Below are 22,851 nucleotides of genomic sequence, written 5' to 3'. Positions count from 1 at the left end.
AGAACATGGGGATAAGAGATGTTGCTACTAATAATAGTAGAATAATGTGCCCCTTTTGCAGCTTTGAGACCATTTTGATACTCAATCTGATGCTGATTAAACATTAATCTGTGAACTGTTAGACCATATTTTTTATATTTCAGTTCCAACTGTCTGCCTAACAACTTAAATTTGCGCAACTCAGATGTGTACCAGGGAGATGATCTCTTAAAAGACACAACACATTTTTTCAAAGGAGCAAACTCATCCAGAATAGCTGTAAGAGCAACATTATACTGGTTAATAGAGGCTGGTAAATCACCCATAGAGTGAACTTGAGGAGCTTGTGATCACTTATACATACATCAGTACACTGAAGTTGTTCAATAAATACTCCTGAAGTGGAGACCAGATCTAATATATGTCCATGTTTGTTTGTCGGAACGTCAACATGCTGAGTGAAGTAAAAACATTCAAGTGCATCCATGAGGCACACAGCATTATTGCAAGCCAAATTATCAACATGAAAATTTAGATCACCACTTAAAAGAATAACTGGACAGAGTGCACTGGCACTGGTAGATATTCAATACAAGAACTGATGAGAGACCAGTCAGCTTGAAAGCCAAGCATTCAAATGATGAAAAGCAAGGCAATGAAACCTCAGTAACTGCAACATCAGATCTATAAATGACAGCAAGACCACCGGCGTGGCCAGTGGAGCACGGATAAGTGTAGAAGGCAGAGTACACATATTTAGATTGAGATAATCATGTTTCACAGAGGCAAAAGAAGTCCAGTTTTTTGTCCAAAAGAATGTCACAAAGTGACGTCACTTTGATGTTAATAGATTCTTATGGAGGTAGGAGAAATTAGCAGAGCAGACATGATGCGGAGATAAATAGCGATGATCCAGACGCCTCTGAGGCCAAACTGTTTATAACTGCTCCGCTTGAATGCAGTTTCCTGCGGGAGCCATGATGAACGTACTTTGTATAATAATTAGTGGTGGGCCGTTAACGGCGTTAACGTGCTGCGTTAACGCGAGACTCTTATCTGGCGATAAAAAGAATATCGCCTTTAATCTATTCTCAAAGTTGGGTTGGGAGCTGGGTTTATACTAAGCAAGCTATGATGACTTTCACCTTGATATTTGATATAACAGACTGGCTGAAGCCAGCCTAAAAAGATGCTCAGGACAGTTGACGGGCCACTGCTACGCCTTGTCATGAAAGCATATCTTTTTCACATGTTTGTACTAGTGATGGCCGATTCGTGAACGAATCGTTCAATTTAACCGGTTCTTCTTAGTGAACCGGTTGAACCAGTTCACCAAATCGAACTGAATCGTTTGAAACGGTTCACGTCTCCAATAAGCATAAATACACAAATTACTTAAGCGGTTAACTTTTTTAACGTGATTGACACTCCCTCTGAGTCAGAATAAACCAATATCCCGGAGTAATTCATTTACTCAAACAGTACCCTGAATGAAATGCTGTGAAGACCGAACTGAAGATGAACACTGAGCCGAGCCAGATAATGAACGAACACGCCCACTACTGGAGCAGTTCTCGTTCTCGAGTCAAGAACCGGTTGCTTCGGTTTTCGGATCACCAGTACACTCAACCGAGAATCGTTTCTGTCGGACGCGTCCGATTTGAGAACCGATGAGCTGATTCTCGTTCTCGAGTCAAGAACCGGTTGCTTCGGTTTTCGGATCACCAGTACACTCAACCGAGAATCGTTTCTGTCGGACGCGTCCGAATTGAGAACCGATGAACTGATGATACTGCGCATGCGTGTAATTTTGTAAGTATTTTGTTAAACATCGGAAAGTGTGATAAAATAACTATATTTTATTTTGATTTTTTATTATTATTATTTTTTTAGATTAATGTTTCCAATTTGTATATTGTATATAATGTATAGGCCAAATGGGTTTTCAGGGAAGTTGGACAATAATTAAGACTCTAAAGACTCTTATGTTTAATAGGAATAAGGGATGATTTATGAGATATCTGTACTGTAATGATGACACATTCACAAATTGAGTTTGTAGTAAACAGAACATGAACACGAGTAGAGCAGCTGATGACACTGAACTGCAGCATGTGCCGGTTAGAGCGATTCTCGTTCTCGAGTCAAGAACCGGTTGCATCGGTTTTCGGATCATCAGTACACTCAACCGAGAATCGTTTCTGTCGGACGCGTCCGAATTGAGAACCGATGAACTGATGATACTGCGCATGCGCAATTCAGCGTGAAGCCAACTGACTCACAGCATGTCTGAACCGAAGGGATTCTTTTGGTGATTGATTCTGATTCTGTACTAGTAATGTTATGAGCGCGGGTATTTCGAGGGCTTGGATGAAGGGCAATCTGGCGAAACGTAAGTTCATTTAATAACAAATACATCGCAATGGATTATGTTTAGTAAGTGGATCATGGTTTCTGCACTGATGACACCTAATTTATTTACTTTATATCTTCAAGACTTAAATCCTCATATGCACATTATTGCTGTTACTGTATTTAGGTGTTGTTGCAAAACTCAAATGTAAACTTTTCATGATGAGGTTTTAACTGACTAAAGTTATGATTACTGACTTTATATATTTGAATGTTTGATAGACGTGACGCCATTACGTCATCGCCAATGACGTCAAGAGCGTGAAAGAACCGATGAACCGTTTTTTTCAACCGGTTTATTGAATCGAACCATCCGAAAGAACCGGTTCGCGGAAAAGAATCGAACTTCCCATCACTAGTTTGTACGCCTTACCGCTTGTCGATTTAAACATTAAAGCATCCAAACACAAGACGCGATGCGCACAAGAGAGAGAGAGAGCCCCATATCACGGACAGCGACACTGAACCGAGCTCTCTTCTGCAAAGTTCTCCTCGAAGTCCCTCCTGCACATGAACGAACAAATACAAATCGCAGTTTGAACAAACAAAAAGATGTGAAAGAGCCCAATTCAGTAGGCTACTCACGGTGTTCTGGTGTTCAGGGCTCATGCAGAGAATGGCGTCTCAAAACACTTGAACACCGAATTTGCTTATTTTTGCTTGTGCCGACAAATACATACAAAATATGTCAAAATATCTATGGAATAAAATCACTTTCAAAAATAATCGTAAATAATTCAAAACATTTGTGTGTAATTTTAATATACTTGTGCGTAATTTAAAACTATTGTACGTAATTCTGTTTTTTGTCGGAGTTGGATTCCAAAATATACTGCCACAACAGTTTACAGATACGCAATTTTGTGTGTTTTTTAGAGTACAACTCTAAAACGTACGACTGTGACAGTTTACAGACAAGGCGCTTGTTTTCACAATAGCTCTGTTACACACACGACATGCGAATTATGACCACGAAATGCGGTGTGTGAAATGGCTGTCAAAAATACGTCATCAAGGTCACAGGCATTACTAACCTTGATGACTTATTTTTGACAGCCGTTTCGCACACCGCATTTCGTGGTCTTAATTCGTATGTCGTGTGTGTAACAGAGCTATTGTGAAAACAAGCGCCGCGTCTGTAAACTGTCACAGTCGTACATTTTAGAGTTGTAGCCTACTCTAAAAAACGCACAAAATCACGTATCTTTAAACTGTCGTGGCCATAGATTTTGGAATCCAATTCTTACAAAAAACAGAATTACGTACAATGGTTTTAAATTATGCAGGAGTATATTAAAATTACACACAAATGTTTTGAATTACATACGATCATTTTTGACAGTGATTTTATTCCATAAATATCCACCTTGGAAATTATGCTCGAAAAAACTGTCAGTTATTTCTTAAGTGAAAGTAAACAGTTGAGGAAAAAATGGGATGTGTATTATATTGGATGCGTTCATCGTCTCTTAAAGGGACCGCGCCTAATTTAGCTAATGGCTAGTGTAATGTTAACCCAAGAAAATGAAAATCACTCACTGCTCTTGAATGAATTACTTTGTAGTTTTAACAGCCAAACCAAAAATTATCCAGACACCAGGTATAATTTTTGATATATATATAGCAAAACTGTAATAATGTGAGAAATGTTGAAGGTGTCTGAATAAATGTAGGTTTGATTGTATATTTCATTTTTACATTAAAGACTATCCAGTGCTATTTTACATTTAATTATTTGGTTTCTGTACCTTGACACCTACAAACTTGAAAAAAACGTAAATTTATTGTGTAAATAGCACAAATAAATAAAAATAAAAAACATAAAAATTTAACAATTTCAAACAGGGCCCAGTGTACGCACTGCAGATGGAGTATGTGTGAAATAGGCGTAAGGTTGTTTGCACCTTGTGCAATGTGGAATTAGTTTACATCTTTTTCAAGCACTTTGTGATGCATTTTGGAAACAGGAGATGAGCCCCTTTTCTAATGCACCTGTGGCAAACAAAAGAATCTGTTCTACGACATTGGTTACTTTCACTTTCATTTTAGCGTGATTTCTGGGTGGAGTGTGTCAATTAACGGCGGAAGGGAGTTGTATTTAAAGGGAGCGTGTCATACCTGAATCAGAAGCGTCATTCGTTTGTTTGCACATAAGGGTAGCCCGTATGAGTGATAGTTTAGGGTGGAAAGACGGCTGCGTGTCAATCAGCTGTTTCATGGGTTTGATGTCTGATGCATGACAAGCATTGCACTTCCAGACCAACTTTCATGAGCAGTCCTGAAGACAAGGAAAAACTGCTGCTTATCCACCTATCTTGCTGTCGGGTGACCCGCGATACTCATTGGTGCCTTCAATACCTGCAAACGTGGTCAGTACCTTTGCGCCGCCATTACACTCTGCAACACACGCACGCACCAACTCACATAGCTTTAATATTCGCACATTTTGTGTGCTTAGTGTTTTGTTTATAATTGTTGTTGCCCGTTAAAATAATTGATGCTGTTGATTTAATGTGTGTGATTTTAATGAAACTTAATGAGATGTTTATCTAATGTTTTCTTTGTTCTCTCTTTTTCTTTATTGCACGGGCACGGATTCGGAAGAGAAACCGCTAGTGGGAACGTGTGGTCATTTCTTATTTTGCTTAATTTATTTTTTGTCCATTTCGGTTTTTTCTGTGTTATGATTTTGAACATATGAAAGAATAAATATCCTGATGACCTTTAGTCTGGGATTATTATTATTTGTTGTGTAACAGGTGGTTATTTTTCTGCTATCCTGGGTTAAATAAATTTTTGACAGGTTTAATCCTGTCTGGCGCCAGAAGGTTTTTTTTCTTTAAACTGGTTATTTAAGTTAGGGCGCCTACCACCGTTATACACCACCTAGCTTGATAAACCCCTTCTCAAAGACTTACTGTTTGTCAATTTTATTTGGGTAACACACATATTCTGAATGCCGTCGGCAGAATTCGAATGAGCTATTTTAATCTAGATTAATTTCAAGATCACGGTGAGATTAATCTAGATTAAAAAATTAATCTATGACCACCTCTAATAAAAACAAATAAAAACCAGCAAAGCCGCATGTTAGCAGATATAATATAAAATATACAATTTAACACGCTGATGTAGAAGCGGCAGCCACAGTGCGCCATCGTCCTCTCACCTCAGCGCCAGGCTATTCAACCAACCATATAGTTTAAATGTTTACATTTTTTCTACAACAATAAGGTTGAATCTATCCATCCATCTATATATATCGGCTGTTGTGCTTTGCTAGAGTACTCCACCTTTGAATTTTCTTTCTTCTGAATACACTCATATGTGGCTCCTTCCTCTTGTTGCTTTATTCTCGGAGCTGTACCTGCTGCAATTAACTTGACTGCCTCCACCTAAAACAAAAATACAAACACAAGAATCCAAGGGGACTCTCATTAAAATGGTGAATGGATTCTGTTTTAAATGTATAGCATAGTATACTATAGTTTGTAATATGATGTAGCTGTAGAAGTTTCTGCACTGATCCCCACCATGACTATGACTCCCTCTGGGAACAGGATGCGCTTGTAGATGCTGTTTACATTTTCGTTTGGCTCCACATCACATTCTCTTTGTAAAAGAATTGGGCCTGTGTCCAGTCCATCATCTGCCCAGAATATAGTAAACCCACCCTTTTTATCACCATGAATCAGAGTCCATAGAGGACACAAAATAGCAAAACATAACTTATGTTAAAACAACAGAATTTTACATAATTTACACACTGTTATCATTTGCTCATCTTATGCGGTTTCTGTCAGTGAATAAAACATTGGGCCTCAGATGCACTAAAGAGAACATTTATCCAGCAAAGCACCTGATAGCAAGCTGCCTTAAATTATATGCATTTGTTTTAAAAAATATTAAATATTAAGCCATTTTGACAGCCCTATACTGATCCACCACTTCTGTGATGGCCTTTCCTTTCAGCCTCCAGCGGGGAAAATTGAACACTGGAACACCATCCTTCTCTGCCTCAGTCGCTGTGGAGAGTGTAAAGATTTATTTCAATTTGTGTAAAAAAAATTCTTTTTTTTTCTTTTTTTTTTGGGATTCATATTTAAAAAAGGGCAGTGGCGAGGCACACCTGCCATGAAAAAGCTTTCAGCAAATAACATGCAAGTTTATATTTTAAAGACAAAGCTTGGCCAAGGTTCCGTAGTGCAAAACATATTCACCGTAAAAGAATTGTATTCAAGTAATTTTTTGTAAGAACTCTATTTATGTATGATTTAAATTTTTTATGCATTTTTTTTTAAAAGGACAGATTCAGACCACAATGAATGTTTGATACTAGAGCAGAGCTGCCGCTGTTACATAAGAGTTACTGTTACTGTCATAGAGTGAATTTGCATTTCATTCAGTTGGCCTGCCATATTTTTTTTACTGGTCTGAACATATTGGACAAAATATTCACTCCAAACATTTGACAAAATCTAAATTCTGTTGTCATTTAATGACCCTTTTGTTTTCCCAGATATAGGAGTTCCTTTCCTGAGAAGAACACAAATTAATATTTTCAGAAAAATCATCAATTTTCTGAGACCATATAATATGCATCAGTCCCTCAAACTTAATGACGTTCCCATAATCATTTATAAAAGATATTCAAATAAGAGCACTTTTTTTCACAATAAATGTTTTTTCACTCAACTGGGGTCTATGGAATATTGTATCTGTTTGTGTGTTCATTTAAACTTCAAAAGGACTCCACACATTAAATGGACCCAAAGATGTGGCTTATATTTAAAAAAACCTGTTTGTGTTTCATAGAAGAAAGAAAGTCATATAAACCTGGGATAGCATGGGCAATTTTTGAGTGAATTATCTCTTTAAAAATAGCATCAATGATCTTAACAGAAACAAGAGGCTTACCAAGAGGGTCCACTTTTCCATCTTTGTCAGGGATGGTGAATACACCAACAATCATGTGGCCATCCTTCTTCAGTTCCTTGTACACTTCCTGTCCAAAGAGACTCTGGCCAATCAAAGCAATCTTCATCTGAAATGAAAGCAACACACATACAGATTAAAAAAAAACTATTACTAACTGCACTTCTCTTGCTTGTTTACCACTCTGTCTTAAGTAAATTTTGGGGTTTTGTAATGCAGATATTGTTGGTTCTTATAAATTGCTTGTCAGGTTGCTTTGGATTGATTTCACAAACCTATGCTTGTTATACAAGACCATGTTTAAGGGAAATTCAGGTAGTCTGACCTACTACTGGACAAGAACCCTCTGAAATTGAAATTGCTAAGCATGCTAGATTAGCCTATGTTAGCATGCTAGCTGTATAGCTTATTAAATCTATCATGTTTGATCATCTTTAATAATTTGTTAAGAACCTGCACAAAACAAAATAGGAAACAATTAACATTTGTATTTTATATGATGTATTGCTAGATTTAATTTAGAATAAAATATATTGAATAAGTTAACCTTTAGTATACAACCGGCTACGTGCTTAGGCACTGTAAAATAACTAATACAAGCTACAGTAATCAACAGGGGTCCCATATGAGCAAAAAAATATATGTTTTAAAAAAATATGTTTGCAGAACTTGTAGGCCTAGTTCTAGGACAATAGCTATTCTCGGACTTCGGCTGATTTTGAGTCGGAACGTCGGACACATACTCGGAGATGTTAATGGTCCCTGCGTCTCAATGTTAATACTATCCATCTAGGCTAGTGACAAATGGTCAAAAAGTGCTTTAGTTTTCGAGATACCCCTACCGGAGGTAGAACTAAACCCAACAATGTTTTTCTTCATCTCTAAGGTCTCCCATATATGAAATGGATTCTTGGCTAAAAATATTTTACTGCCAAGATTGTTAAATTAACAGATATTGTTATACACCACAAAACCAATAAAGGACTAAAATATAGCCTGTCCGTATGGGAGTTAAGGCATATAAACTAATGCAGATCAATCACACAAGCTCTGAGAGCTTTGAAACTTGACATGTTTGTAGTCAGGAAGTTGATTTAACTACTAGAAAAGACTGGATGTGAATATCTTGATGTATGGAATAAATAGACACATGTAAACACATATCTAAAATAAGCGGACATGCACAAATTTAATATCTATGCAGAATGTTTTCATTTACTTTGTGCTTGCTTTGCCTGGCATTATCATAGAAACACATATGATGGCTTGTTGGAAAGGTGGGGTTGTGCTGAATCCAGCAATACCAAATATGTAAATATATGATAAAAGAAAAGTGTTCTGTCACTCAATGTATGATGTGTCCAAAATGAATGAAAATGGAACACTGACATAATTGAGTCCAAACCCATTCATTATCAGTGGTGAGAAGAATGTTGAGAAATTCAAATATAAGAGACATCAAAAAATATTTAATATGGCACCTTGTACTATATGGAAATCGAAAGATAACACCTTACCATAGCACAAACAGGAGACCAGGAGTTTGAACTTTTTAATAAAACTATAACTTAACTTCACACAACACAACTTAAATTATTAATATGTAAATATATAATAAAAGAGAAGTGTTCTGTCACTCAATGTATGAGGTGGCCAAAATGAAAGAACACTGGACAGAATAGCCTCAAGTCCAAATCACATTATCAGTGGTGAGAAGAATGTTGACAAATTCATGGTTACTGCAAAGTAACTTACATTAGGTAAGTGCTGATCTATATTTATGATACATTTACTAATAATACATTTCATAAGGCACAGTATACTATACAATTCATATGAACCACAGATCCAATTGAATCAGGTTAACATTGGAATGGAACACCTTTATTAAAATATCGTCACTGACAGGCAGAATCCTCGCATGTCCAAATTTTGTCTATTTCATATTTTTTCACAATTCAATGCTATTGGTCAAACCCCACGTGGTAAACAATCTAAAGTGTTGAAAATAGATTGAGAGCAAATCTCTTAACTCCATTGGACACTTCAACTGTCTGAGAATCCTCGTAACGCCACCTCTTCTTCACTCCACGGCAGGAGGTTCCACGGCATTTTGTGTCCTCAGGATTTAAAGTCGCAACGATTGAGAAATCCTCATCGAGCAACACATAAAGCAAGCCTTAACTCAGATTTTATCTATTTTAAACTATGATATCAGTTATTGATGTATTTTAAATGTCTACTTATTACTAGGCAAGGCAAGTTTATTTATATAGCACATTTCATACACAATGGTAATTCAAAGTGCTTTACATAAAATAAAGTAAAATAATCATGAAGAAAAATAATAAAAATAAAGACAAGCAATTTTAAAACTTTTAAAATTATGAAAAAAACTACTTAACTAAAATGAATTTAAAAACAGTTAGAAAATGATTTTACATAAAAAAAAGTGAAAATATAGTGCAATCAGTTCGGACATTGCACAGTGCTCATTTAATAAATGCACAGCTAAACAGATGAGTTTTGAGTCTGGATTTAAATGTGACTAGTGTTTTAGCACATCTGATCTCTTCTGGAAGCTGATTCCAACTGCAGGCAGCATAGTAACTAAAGGAGGACTCCCCTTGTTTTGTGTGAACCCTTGGTATTTCTAACTGACTTGATCCTAGTGATCTGAGTGCTCTGTTAGGTTTATATTCAGTGAACATATCTGCAATATATTTCAGTCCTAGGCCATTTAGTGACTTATATACGAGTAAAAGTACTTTAAAATCAATCCTATATTTAACTGGAAGCCAGTGTAAGGACCTGAGGACTGGTGTGATATGCTCAGATTTTCTGGTTCTAGTCAGAATCCTGGCAGCAGCGTTCTCGATGAGCTGCAGCTGTCTAATGGTCTTTTTGGGAAGGCCAGTGAGGAGCCCATTACAATAGTCCACCCTGCTGGTGATAAAGGCATGAACAAGTTTCTCCATGTCTTGGCTGGAAACAAAACCTCTAATTCTTGCAATGTTTTTGAGATGATAGTATGCTGATTTAGCTACTGCTTTAACATGACTACTGAAACTCAGACCGGTCTCCAGAATCACACCAAGATTCCTGACATGATTTTTAGTTGTTTGACCCCTAGAGTCAAGGTATGCATTCACCTTGAACACTTCATGTTTGTTTCCAAATGCAATGACTTCAGTTTTTTCCTTGTTTAGCTGAAGAAAGCTCTGTTACATCCAACTATTAATTTTATCAATGCATTGGCAGAGGGAGTCAATAGGCGGATCTTTTGTGACGTCATTGTTTATGTTTGTCGCGTTGCATCATGGGAATCATGTGGCAGGAAACACCGCTAGATACCTGTAATTTGATTGTTTTGCACGTTTGGAGGAGGATTTAGAGAAGAGGATGGTTCACTCTTGCTGTGTGGTCGATTGTACGGTTAGTTGGGGGCCTGATAAAAAGTTTTTTCGAATTCCCTCCGAAAAGGATAGCGAAAAATGAAAGAAATGGTTGCGTGCAATTAGGCGATTGAACCTGGACGTCCCGAAGAAAGCCTGCAGCTTCTGAACGAGTTTGTGAGGCACATTTTGTTCATGGTAAGTCTTAGTGACTATGTATTTATAGAAGATTGAATAAAAATAAATAAAACTGAGTCAAATCAACCGAGTCATATGTTTTCGCTTTCTGATTCAGGTGTCCCAAACCGCAATCCACAGCACCCAGACTATGTTCCTCACATCATTCTGTAGCTGTGCTTTGCTGCAAGCCTCACTAGTACATGCAGCATTTGTAAGTCCTATCCTGACAGCTGCTTCTACTTTAAACATTAAAGCTGCTACACGACTGCATGTTTCTCCAAGACTGGATTTGAAAGAAGGAGAAATGTGTAAGCTGTGATATACAATTTTTCACCATTAGTACAGACGCCATTGAAAGTCTCACACTGAAAACAATTGAATTGGTACAACAGTCACTACATTTTCAGTAAATAAATAAGTAAATAAGAACACTGATCAATGAAGACTTACCCGGATTTGCAGTCGCAGTGAGCAGTGATTATTTCGCCGTTCTCTTTGTCGAACACCCACGGGAGATGCAAATCATGCTGTGACTCTGCTTGGCCAGGTCTAACCTCTGCTTTTAGCACGATCACTGCTTTCTGCTTGGCAGAAAAGACTGGCCCAACTGTTCAAGAAACAAAATAATTATAGGCCTTCAGACTTTTGAAAGCTTTTAATCTCTCATGAGTAAAGGGTCCAGGGGTTTCTATTAAATAAGAATAAATGTCTCCCCAGCAGATTCGTGGCCAAGACACGGGCGAGTCGGACCAACGTTTTTTGTCATCCCAGATCTCATATGGGCTTTGAATAGCTTCGATTTTGTCACCAATACAAATTTTGAGCTTCTCTCCAAACCTCCTCCGGTCTTCAGATGTTAAAGTGCTTATATATTGAGGATTTTGCCCGCTAAAGGCCCGTTCACACCAAGCACGATAACTATAAAGATAACGATAAAGATATAGTTCTAAAAATCGTTCTCAATATTAAAGAATAGCAGAGTCCACACCATAACTATAACGATAAAGAAACGATATCGTTGGAATCACTTTCAGAACGATTTTTCCACCTGATGAACGATAAAACATTGCCAACCAATCAGAATCAATCCTGCTGTAATGAGCTCGAGAATTTAAAGCAGCAGACGTGCCGCGTCCGCTTCAAATACACAGACAATATCGTTCGCTGGTGTGGACGCTAATATCGTTATCTTTATAGTTATCTTTATAGTTATCGTGCTTGGTGTGAACGGGCCTTAACTCACTTGAAAGTGCTCGTTGCGTCTTTACAGCCTGCCATACTGTTTGTTTTGTTGCCACACAACCACTCGCGTATGCGTACAAAGATGTCATCAAAGATCCTCCTATTGGGCTGTAGTAATTTGGAGATATGGCTAGGTAAATCTGGGTATCATCAGCATATCTGTGATAGGCAATTTGGTTCTTTCTCATTATTTGACTTAGTGGAAGCATACACAGGCTAAACAAGAGCGGTGCAAGAATTGACCCTTGTGGCACTCCACATGTCATGGACGTCCACTTAGACTTATGCTCTAATAGACTCACATAATAGCCTCTCCCTTCTAAGTATGACCTGAACCATTTGAGTACCATCCCAGAAAGCCCAACCCAGTTTTCCAGTCTCTGTAGAAGTATGTTATGATCGATAGTACTAGGGTTATTATTACTAGGCTTATTATACATGTGCATTGAAGTTTTAAAATGTATCTAATTTCTAATTCTACTTGTATTGAATTAAATGTTTTGGATACCAGCATTAAATTATTGTTTTTATTATTATTTTACTGACTCAAAGTTGGCACTGTGCATGTAAAATGCCCCAAGTAGGCTAACAGGTTTTATTTATGGGAGAAAAAAGGTCTGTCTACTGGCGCCAAGTAAGCCTATCTTTGCATAACTCTTTTTCATTTCTTACAATAACGAATGAAAATCGTTAGGTTAGATACATTTGAGTAGGCTTGTTTTGTTAAAAATCCATAGCTGTAATGCTTCGGTAATGCTCCACACAGCTGTAATGCTCCACACAGCTCACGCTGAAAAGCGACGCAGTGCCTTACTCGGAGACTGGCCCATTCTCTCTTGCACGGCTGCTTCGCTAGCATCATCGGATGCCTATCAGAATCCGGGAGTTAAGACCGCAGTTTGAGCCAGTGGCTTGAATTGATATGGCTCAGGCCCTGGCCCTGTGTCCTCAGACACCTCGACATCCTCCACTTCAGGTGAAGGTGGGGGAGAAAAGTCCTCTACTTCAAATGAACGCTCTGTAGCAAAACTACTTGCGTCACTAGAGTCACTCTCCATTTTAGCGACTCTAACAGCAGCTGTCAATTAATCTGTCACTGAGGGTCTCAGGTTCACGCCCCACCGGCTCAGCCTTGCCCTTGGTTTGTCCCCTCTATCTCCGCTGTGCTCTGCCCACTTTTCAGCATTTTTCAAATATTGTATTATATTATAAAAATCTCGTATCTCAGATTAAACATGATTTTGTCCCACCCTCTTTGTTTTTTGATGATGGAAGCATAAAGAAGACAACAGCAGCTGCCAAGTGTAAAAGAACCATCAGCATATATCATTGATGGCATGGATATTCTTCAAATGCTCAATGATTCAGCCTTTCAAACGTTCAATGACCTGGGTGAGTGTGTCTGGAAAAAGATCGCAATTTTAATGGGAAAGGAAGGTCACAGCTGTGTCGTTATAGTTTTTGATAGATATTACCACCAACACTCAATCAAAGATCTTGAAAGACAAAGAAGAGGCACCAAGATGGGCATCCTAGCACCAACCTGGATGAGCTGAGGTGTCAGCAGCAAATCTACCCCCAACAGAAGATGGCTTCCAGCAACATGTGCTGAGAGCCGTGTACCAAACAGTAGTGTGGCGTCACAGCCACCTGGCCAAACCTCTTCTCTGGAACCCAGTTGGTAGAGGATGGAGGCTCAGAGAAGGTGGCTGCATTTAATCTGTGATGTTCCAGAAGGCACCAGCACCTAAAGGAGTTAGAGACCTCACCCACCTCTACTGTAAAGATGGAAACTGCACCAATGCCACCAAATGCCAGTGTCTTTCTGTGGGCTTGACCTGCACAGGGTTTTGCTCTTGCCCTGACTGTCCAAATATGACCCACTTTGTCACTGGTGACAATGTGGATGAGTGGTGTGTTGCAGTTGTAACATCATGGGGGGTTGACCCCAAAATGTTTCAAGAGGGTCTGGCTGCAGGCTTTCACTTGCACTCTCAGACTTGCACACTCAGACATTTGTACTTCCGCTAGTGACATCACTTGCAGTCTTTATTTTTTATTTTGTTTATTTTTTTTATTACTTTTCGTTTGAATTTCCCAACATTTTATAAAGCCAGGTTGTGAAGACAAGAAAAAAGAAACTAAATTACAATGTCACTTGCAATTGCTACTTGAACTCTCCGCTACCTGTGACATCACTTGCAATCAACACAAATCGTGCATGTTGCCAATGGAGACAAGACGCTGTGGTGGTGATTAAATTATTAAAACTAATTTAGTACTATAACGTACAGGGTCCTGCAAGAAAAAGACAAGATCGGCAAATCCATGGCCAGAACACCAGAATATGAACATTTGCATAAAGTCTCTAGCTAAGCATAGAAAAAAAAAAAACACTTAACATGGCTTAATATATTAAGATGCTATTAAAATATCAAATTAAATGTACAGTTCATTAATATAAGGAATATGTATATAGTATTTTCCTCACATACCGCAAAATGTGGCATAATGGACATAGATGAGAAAGGCCAAACTCATGCTTCTCTACTTTATTAAAATACATAACTAATATGTACAGGCAAGCATGTGAGCCCAGAATAAACGAAACACGTAAAGTTTCACATTAAGCATTTTTCCATATAGAATAAACTGTCTACAACTTGTTTATATCACTGTCTTTGTCCATTAACCTACATTATGTGTTTTATTTATAATGATTTTCTATAGGAGGAAAACGTTTAATGTACAATTTAACGCACTGCGTTCTGTACTCGTCTGCTTGCCTGTACGGAGTTGATCCTTTAAAATCACTTAATGCATAATGCCCGTTCATATTTGCTGGTCTGTATATACTTAGAGTCAACAACAAGACATATAGGCTAGCCTAGGCCTACTAAATTGTCTTTATCATCTTAGTCTGTTATTAGGCCACATTAAGCGTTATTGTATGGGAGGACAAAGTTTGCACATTGTGTTCATAGCCATCTGCTTGACTTGCAGTACATTGAATAATAACTATATATCGAATTTGATCTTTTAATTGAACTTAATGTGTCTGAATACATTATGCCATATTAAGTGTTAGTTTTTTTCTACAGGAGGAAAACGCTTAACGAAAGACTTTGTGCATTGCGTTCATATTCTGCTGTTCTGTGGCCAAGGTCTGTGCTTTTCTTTTTCTTGCAGGACCCTGTACGTTATAGTACTAAATTAGTTTTAATCGTTTAATCACAACCACAGCGTCTCGTCTCCATTGGCAACATGCACGATTTGTGTTGATTGCAAGTGAAGTCACAGGTAGCGGAGAGTGCAAGTAGCGATTGCAATTGACATTGTAATTTAGTTTATTTTTTCTTGTCTTTGCCACATGGCAACTGTTATAAAATGTTGGGAAATTCAAACAAAAAGTTATCAATAAATAGAACAAAATAAAAAATAAAGACTTCAAGTGGCCTTGCTAGCAGAAGCAGTGTCTGAGAGTGCAAGTGCAAGTCTGCAGCCAGACCCTTCTCCAACGGTTCCCAAAAGCAGTTGATGTTCCAAATGGTTGCTGCTAGAAAATAAACTAAACAGCCTGAGAAGACAGGGCTCATTTCCCCAAAGAGTGTTTGTTTCTTTAGTTAGATTGCCATTTGTTTTATTTAAGACAGTAATTTAAGTTGTATTGTGTGAAGTTAAGTTATAGTTTTATTAAAAAGTTCATTAAGTTAAAACTCCTGGTCTCCTGTTTGTGCTATGGTAAGGTGTTATCTTTCGATTTCAATCTTTGTTTCCATATAGTACAAGGTGCCATATTAAATATTTTTTGATGTCTCTTATATTTGAATTTCTCAACATTCTTCTCACCACTGATAATGAATGGGTTTGGACTCAATTATGTCAGTGTTCCATTTTCATTCATTTTGGACACATCATACATTGAGTGACAGAACACTTCTCTTTTATCATATATTTACATATTTGGTATTGCTGGATTCAGCACAACCCCACCTTTCCAACAAGCCATCATATGTGTTTCTATGATAATGCCAGGCAAAGCAAGCACAAAGTAAATGAAAACATTCTGCATAGATATTAAATTTGTGCATGTCCGCTTATTTTAGATATGTGTTTACATGTGTCTATTTATTCCATACATCAAGATATTCACATCCAGTCTTTTCTAGTAGTTAAATCAACTTCCTGACTACAAACATGTCAAGTTTCAAAGCTCTCAGAGCTTGTGTGATTGATCTGCATTAGTTTATATGCCTTAACTCCCATACGGACAGGCTATATTTTAGTCCTTTATTGGTTTTGTGGTGTATAACAATATCTGTTAATTTAACAATCTTAGCAGTAAAATATTTTTAGCCAAGAATCCATTTCATATATGGGAGACCTTAGAGATGAGGAAAAACATTGTTGGGTTTAGTTCTACCTCCGGTAGGGGTATCTCGAAAATTCAGGGGCATTGTCACTAGCCTAATCCTAAATAGTATGACAGATTATAATAAGTTTGTCCCAAAGCATAGCATGTTGAAACGAGTATGCCAAAAGTCCCCAGAAAAGTGCCACCAAGGCAGTATTTTCAGTACTTAAGAGTTTTAGAGGTTACTACTTTCTTTATTGCAATTAAACCTGGTTCCTAGGAATGCTGAGTAATTATTGGGTCTTTATCTAGGAAAGTTTTTGGTTTATATTGTGTGTGTCTTACCCTGGTTAATACGTGCTGAAAGTGCTGCTTGGTTTTGCGTTTGCCTATCGCGAGACTGCTTGGTTTCGATCTGCTAAATAGTGAGGCATGTCCAATCACAGGTAATCAGACTAATACAAAAGCGCTAGGTTTCACCGCGGCAGCGGTCGCGGCAACCCTTGTGTGAACCCTCCTCGTGTGAAGACCGACGAGTGTAAAGACAATCGACTCTACCTGCGCGACTCCACCGAGGACACCGACAGGGCACTTGAGTATTGTTTTTTCTCTTTTTTTACTTTTTGTATAGCTTGTTCTCAAATATATCTTACACTTGTAGTCACTATGTGCTTTCAGATCTCTACTATCACTACTAACACTCGGAGAGCACGCTATGTACGTCGCAGGAAGGCCTGTCTGACAAACCTACGCCATGTCCCTCTGACCTCCACTACTACACTCTCTATTCCAGTTGGTCTCTGGAACTGCCAGTCTGCAGTTAACAAAGCAGACTTCATTTCTTCTATTGCTACTCATTCCGGTCTCAACCTCATGGCACTGACAGAGACTTGGATCAAACCTGAAGATACTGCCACCCCTGCAGCCCTTTCCACTAATTTTACTTGTTCCCACACTCCTCGTACCACTGGGAGGGGTGGAGGTACGGGTCTCCTTATATCCAAAGAATGGAAATTTGATCTTCAGCCATCACCTACAGGTACTGGTTCATTTGAATCACATGCCATTACTGTAACCCACCCTGTTAAAATCCACTTTGTGGTCATTTATCATCTCCCAGGTCAACTGGGAAACTTCTTGGAGGAGTTGGATGTGCTGCTATTAAACTTTCCTGCAGATGGTACTCCTCTGGTACTGCTTGGTGACTTCAACATCCACCTAGATAAACCCCAGGCTGCTGACTTCAAAACTCTGCTCACCTCATTTGATCTCAAGCTAGTGTCTACTACAGCGATTCACAAATCAGGCAACCAACTGGACCTCATCTACACGCACTGTTGCTCTGTGGACACCTCTTCAGTTGCTCCACTGTACACCTCTGACCACTTCCTCATTACTGCTAACCTAGCACTTACTCCTGAAGTGGCACACACTCCAACGCAGGTCACCTTTCAACGGAACCTACGCTCACTCTCTCCATCTCGCCTATCTGCTGTGGTTTCATCCTCTCTTCCACCACTCTCTCAGTTTTCTGCTCTGGACACGAACAGTGCTACGGACACTCTTTGCTCCACTTTAACATCTAGCTTGGACAACTTTTGCCCACTGTTGTCTAGACCAGCACGCACTGCCCCATCTGCCCCCTGGCTGTCCGAGGTTCTCCGTGAACATCACTCTAAACTCAGGGCTGCAGAGAGGAAATGGCAGAAATCAAAAAACTCTACGGACCTCAGTGTGTATCAATCTCTCCTCTCTTCCTTCTCTCCAAATGTCTTCACAGCTAAAACATCCTACTACCACAACAAAATTAACAGCTGCTGTGATGCTTGGACACTCTTCAAGACTTTCTCTTCTCTTCTTAATCTGCCGCCTCCACTTCCTCCATCGACTCTTACAGCGGACGACTTTGCAGCTTTCTTCACAAATAAGACAAGATCCATCAGTGACCAATTCCCCACTCTGTAGACTGAGGACAACTTCACAATGACCGACGCACACTCTTTATCCTCCTTCTCCCCACTCTCAGAGATGGACGTCTCCAAAATTCTCCTGTCCAATCATCCTACTACTTGTCCACTTGATCCTATCCCCACTCACCTCCTTCAAACGATCTCTTCTTCAGTCATACGTCCGCTTACTCACATTATCTACTCCACTCTTCAATCTGTAACATTTCCCTTAGCATTCAAGCAGGCTCGTGTAGCAACAATGAGCTGTACAGAATAATTAACTCAAATGATATATAGGGAATTTGAATAATTAATCAGGAATATGATTAATATTTATATATCATATGACAGTTGCAAAAATTTTTTATTGATTATGAAAAATAGCTCAATTGTCTATACCAATAACTAATTACAGGGCCCTGTAACTTACTCATTAATATGTCAATATTCCATTCTTCATATCAATTATTGTGATATCTCTTACTGTAAATTACTGCAAATCAAACAGTGGTTTGTCCAGCAAACCAGATTGACCTATCAATTTTCAATAAAGTTATCACTTCTTATAATTCAAGGAAAAATATTCTCTGGCCATGAAAACATTATCCTATCCTTATGATAAATTTAGTTTCTAAATTTAAAGCTTGTAGCTAAAGATCAGACATCTCAGTGACTCGTAATGTGAGCGGGTGGTGGAGACAAGGATCATGGATATATGGGTTTTTAATAATTGGCTAATAATACATCGAAACTACAAATCACACAGAGTAAATATGCGTACGACAATCCAGACAGTAAACTTTTTACAAGACATAACGGAATCCAAATAAGAGAGAGAGAGAGAGAGAGAGAGAAATGAATGAGGTCACTGAATGGACTCAGATATGGAAATCACAGTCAGTAAACCTTAGCAGCCAACACCAATCAAATCACAGCAACACTTTAAAGCAGCATTTAAATCTCCATAGAAAAGTGATAAATGCATGGCTCAGCGTGCGTGCGCTGGTCCTTTTGAAAACAGCGTGCGTGTGCCGGAGGCCGTGTGATGCGCGTGTGAGCTGCGCTGGATCTTGGCGTGAGCGTGGAGCCACGTGGTCCTTTGTGGCAAGGGGTGTTCGTTCATCTTCCGGCTGTTGCGGGATCGCGCGGTATTTGAAAGGTTTAACCAGCAATGTTCCAGAATTGGTCTTTCTTGTGTGGAGAGGCGAATAGTTGAATAAACTTAGTAAAGAAAAGAAAAGAAAACAACGAAAACGAAAGCTTCCGAAGGAGCCATGATAATGACTGCCCAAGGCCGCGCCGGGGGACTCGCGGGTGTCCGAGAACTCTTATAGCTTGAGATAGTTCACGCCTCTGTTCGCGTGAACAACCAATGAACGTCCGCGATCTGCAGCGGGAAAAAGTTCCTTTGTCTCTGTGGAAACAACCCCCTAATGATTTAGGGCTTGTCAGATTTCAATAGGGATATTCTAGCAAGTTCGTAATTCCAGAATAATAAATTTTTCATTACTTTGCTTTAGATAAGTGGGTCTGTCAAAGCATGACGATTACAAGAACACCAAACAGTACATATATATAACTGATAGAAACACGAAGTTACATTCAAATGCAGAATTACACACATTAAAGATTAACACACGCTAATAAATTGCAGATAGTCCCAATTTATATGGGAAACATCTAATGTACCAAAAAGAAATACGTAATACATTTAGAAAACATAAAAACAAAAAGGTAATAGTTTAGAATGCATTGGGAAAAGAAGCCAGTGATTTGGCTTCTCTCCTGTCCTGTTGCCCAGGGGTCATAAAGTTTTATGAAGCTGCCAAGGAGTGGGGGTTACATAAACATGACTATTTGAGAAAGAGTTAGACTGAGGAGAACATTTCCACTTATAAGTCAGCACTTTAACCATTTACCCAGGATTAACCATTTTTATGCAATACACAAACATTAAAAATACATATTAATAAGGACTTACAAAAGTAAGGAACTTTAAGAAAGGTTTCTTTTTGGGTGTGTGAGTTAAGGAATTTGGTTGGGGGTTGCATATCTCCTTTGAGGCTCGCACGGGTATCGTAAATAATTTAAGTCCAGCCAGGCTGGCGCCAGGCCAGGCATTTAGTGCACAAAGGGGTTTCATTTGTATGCCTGAATTTAACCCATGAATCGATGATCTGCATATCCGTTACACTCGGGTAAGCCCACTGCTCAAGAAACCATCTCTAAATCCAGCGCTTCTTGAAAACTACAGACCGGTATCCCTTCTTCCATTCATTGCAAAGACACTTGAGCGAGCTGTGTTCAACCAGCTTTCTATGTTCCTTGTACAGAACAACCTCCTGGACAGCAGCCAATCTGGCTTCAAAAGTGGCCACTCAACTGAGACTGCTCTGCTCTCGGTTACTGAAGCCCTGCGACTAGCAAGAGCAGCTTCAAAATCCTCGGTACTCATCTTACTGGACCTGTCTGCTGCTTTTGACACTATTAATCACCAGATTCTCCTGTCCACCCTCAGAAAGATGGGCATCTCTGGAACTGTTCTCCTGTGGGTTAAGTCCTACCTCTCTGACAGATCCTTCAGTGTGTCTTGGAGGGGTGATGTTTCAAAGTCATACCACCTTGCTACTGGGGTTCCTCAAGGCTCAGTACTTGGACCACTTCTCTTCTCCATTTACAGTATTGTTCAAAATAATAGCAGTACAATGTGACTAACCAGAATAATCAAGGTTTTTCGTATATTTTTTTATTGCTACGTGGCAAACAAGTTACCAGTAGGTTCAGTAGATTCTCAGAAAACAAATGAGACCCAGCATTCATGATATGCACGCTCTTAAGGCTGTGCAATTGGGCAATTAGTTGAATTAGTTGAAAGGGGTGTGTTCAAAAAAATAGCAGTGTGGCATTCAATCACTGAGGTCATCAATTTTGTGAAGAAACAGGTGTGAATCAGGTGGCCCCTATTTAAGGATGAAGCCAACACTTGTTGAACATGCATTTGAAAGCTGAGGAAAATGGGTCGTTCAAGACATTGTTCAGAAGAACAGCGTACTTTGATTAAAAAGTTGATTAGAGAGGGGAAAACCTATAAAGAGGTGCAAAAAATGATAGGCTGTTCAGCTAAAATGATCTCCAATGCCTTAAAATGGAGAGCAAAACCAGAGAGACGTGGAAGAAAACGGAAGACAACCATCAAAATGGATAGAAGAACAACCAGAATGGCAAAGGCTCAGCCAATGATCACCTCCAGGATGATCAAAGACAGTCTGGAGTTACCTGTAAGTACTGTAGTTAGAAGACGTCTGTGTGAAGCTAATCTATTTTCAAAAATCCCCCGCAAAGTCCCTCTGTTAAAAAAAAGGCATGTGCAGAAGAGGTTACAATTTGCCAAAGAACACATCAACTGGCCTAAAGAGAAATGGAGGAACATTTTGTGGACTGATGAGAGTAAAATTGTTCTTTTTGGGTCCAAGTGCCACAGGCAGTTTGTGAGACGACCCCCAAACTCTGAATTCAAGCCACAGTACACAGTGAAGACAGTGAAGCATGGAGGTGCAAGCATCATGATATGGGCATGTTTCTCCTACTATGGTGTTGGGCCTATTTATCGCATACCAGGGATCATGGATCAGTTTGCATATGTTAAAATACTTGAAGAGGTCATGTTGCCCTATGCTGAAGAGGACATGCCCTTGAAATGGTTGTTTCAACAAGACAATGACCCAAAACACACTAGTAAACGGGCAAAGTCTTGGTTCCAAACCAACAAAATTAATGTTATGGAGTGGCCAGCCCAATCTCCAGACCTTAATCCAATTGAGAACTTGTGGGGTGATATCAAAAATGCTGTTTCTGAAGCAAATCCAAGAAATGTGAATGAATTGTGGAATGTTGTTAAAGAATCATGGAGTGGAATAACAGCTGAGAGGTGCCACAAGTTGGTTGACTCCATGCCACACAGATGTCAAGCAGTTTTAAAAAACTGTGGTCATACAACTAAATATTAGTTTAGTGATTCACAGGATTGCTAAATCCCAGAAAAAAAAAAATGTTTGTACAAAATAGTTTTGAGTTTGTACAGTCAAAGGTAGACACTGCTATTTTTTTGAACACACCCCTTTCAACTAATTGCCCAATTGCACAGCCTTAAGAGCGTGCATATCATGAATGCTGGGTCTTGTTTGTTTTCTGACAATCTACTGAACCTACTGGTAACTTGTTTGCCACGTAGCAATAAAAAAATATACGAAAAACCTTGATTATTCTGGTTAGTCACATTGTACTGCTATTATTTTGAACAATACTGTACATGACATCTTTAGGATCTGTCATTCAGAAGCATGGCTTTTCTTATCACTGCTATGCTGATGACACCCAACTCTACTTCTCATTCCAGCCAGATGAC

The 22,851-nt window shown here is 38.9% G+C and overlaps 1 protein-coding gene across 5 annotated transcripts in view; it reads right to left on the bottom strand.

Annotated features, from left to right (window-relative positions):
- Nucleotides 1-22,851, bottom strand: part of LOC113097638 (mitochondrial 10-formyltetrahydrofolate dehydrogenase-like) — a 77,338-nt gene that overhangs the window by 42,464 nt on the left and 12,023 nt on the right. For 3 of the 5 annotated variants that reach the window (XR_003288901.1, XM_026262910.1, XM_026262908.1), the window contains exons 1-4: nucleotides 11,352-11,522; nucleotides 7,309-7,435; nucleotides 5,925-6,040; nucleotides 5,685-5,786 (exon numbers count right to left, since the gene is read on the bottom strand). Coding sequence is in view for 3 of the 5 variants with exons in the window: in XM_026262910.1 (XP_026118695.1) it covers nucleotides 5,685-5,786; nucleotides 5,925-6,040; nucleotides 7,309-7,435 (345 nt within the window). In the remaining 2 variants the exon portion in view is untranslated. Of the gene's footprint in view, nucleotides 1-5,684; nucleotides 5,787-5,924; nucleotides 6,417-7,308; nucleotides 7,436-11,351; nucleotides 11,523-22,851 lie in introns of those variants that run through there. The other 2 variants (XR_003288902.1, XM_026262909.1) reach the window with 2 other exon arrangements.

This window comes from Carassius auratus, unplaced genomic scaffold (genome assembly GCF_003368295.1).
Source record: "Carassius auratus strain Wakin unplaced genomic scaffold, ASM336829v1 scaf_tig00216339, whole genome shotgun sequence".
Classification (NCBI taxonomy): domain Eukaryota; kingdom Metazoa; phylum Chordata; class Actinopteri; order Cypriniformes; family Cyprinidae; genus Carassius; species Carassius auratus.
The sequence above is the reverse complement of the archived record's forward strand: the minus strand, read 5'-3'. Positions and strand labels throughout refer to the sequence as shown.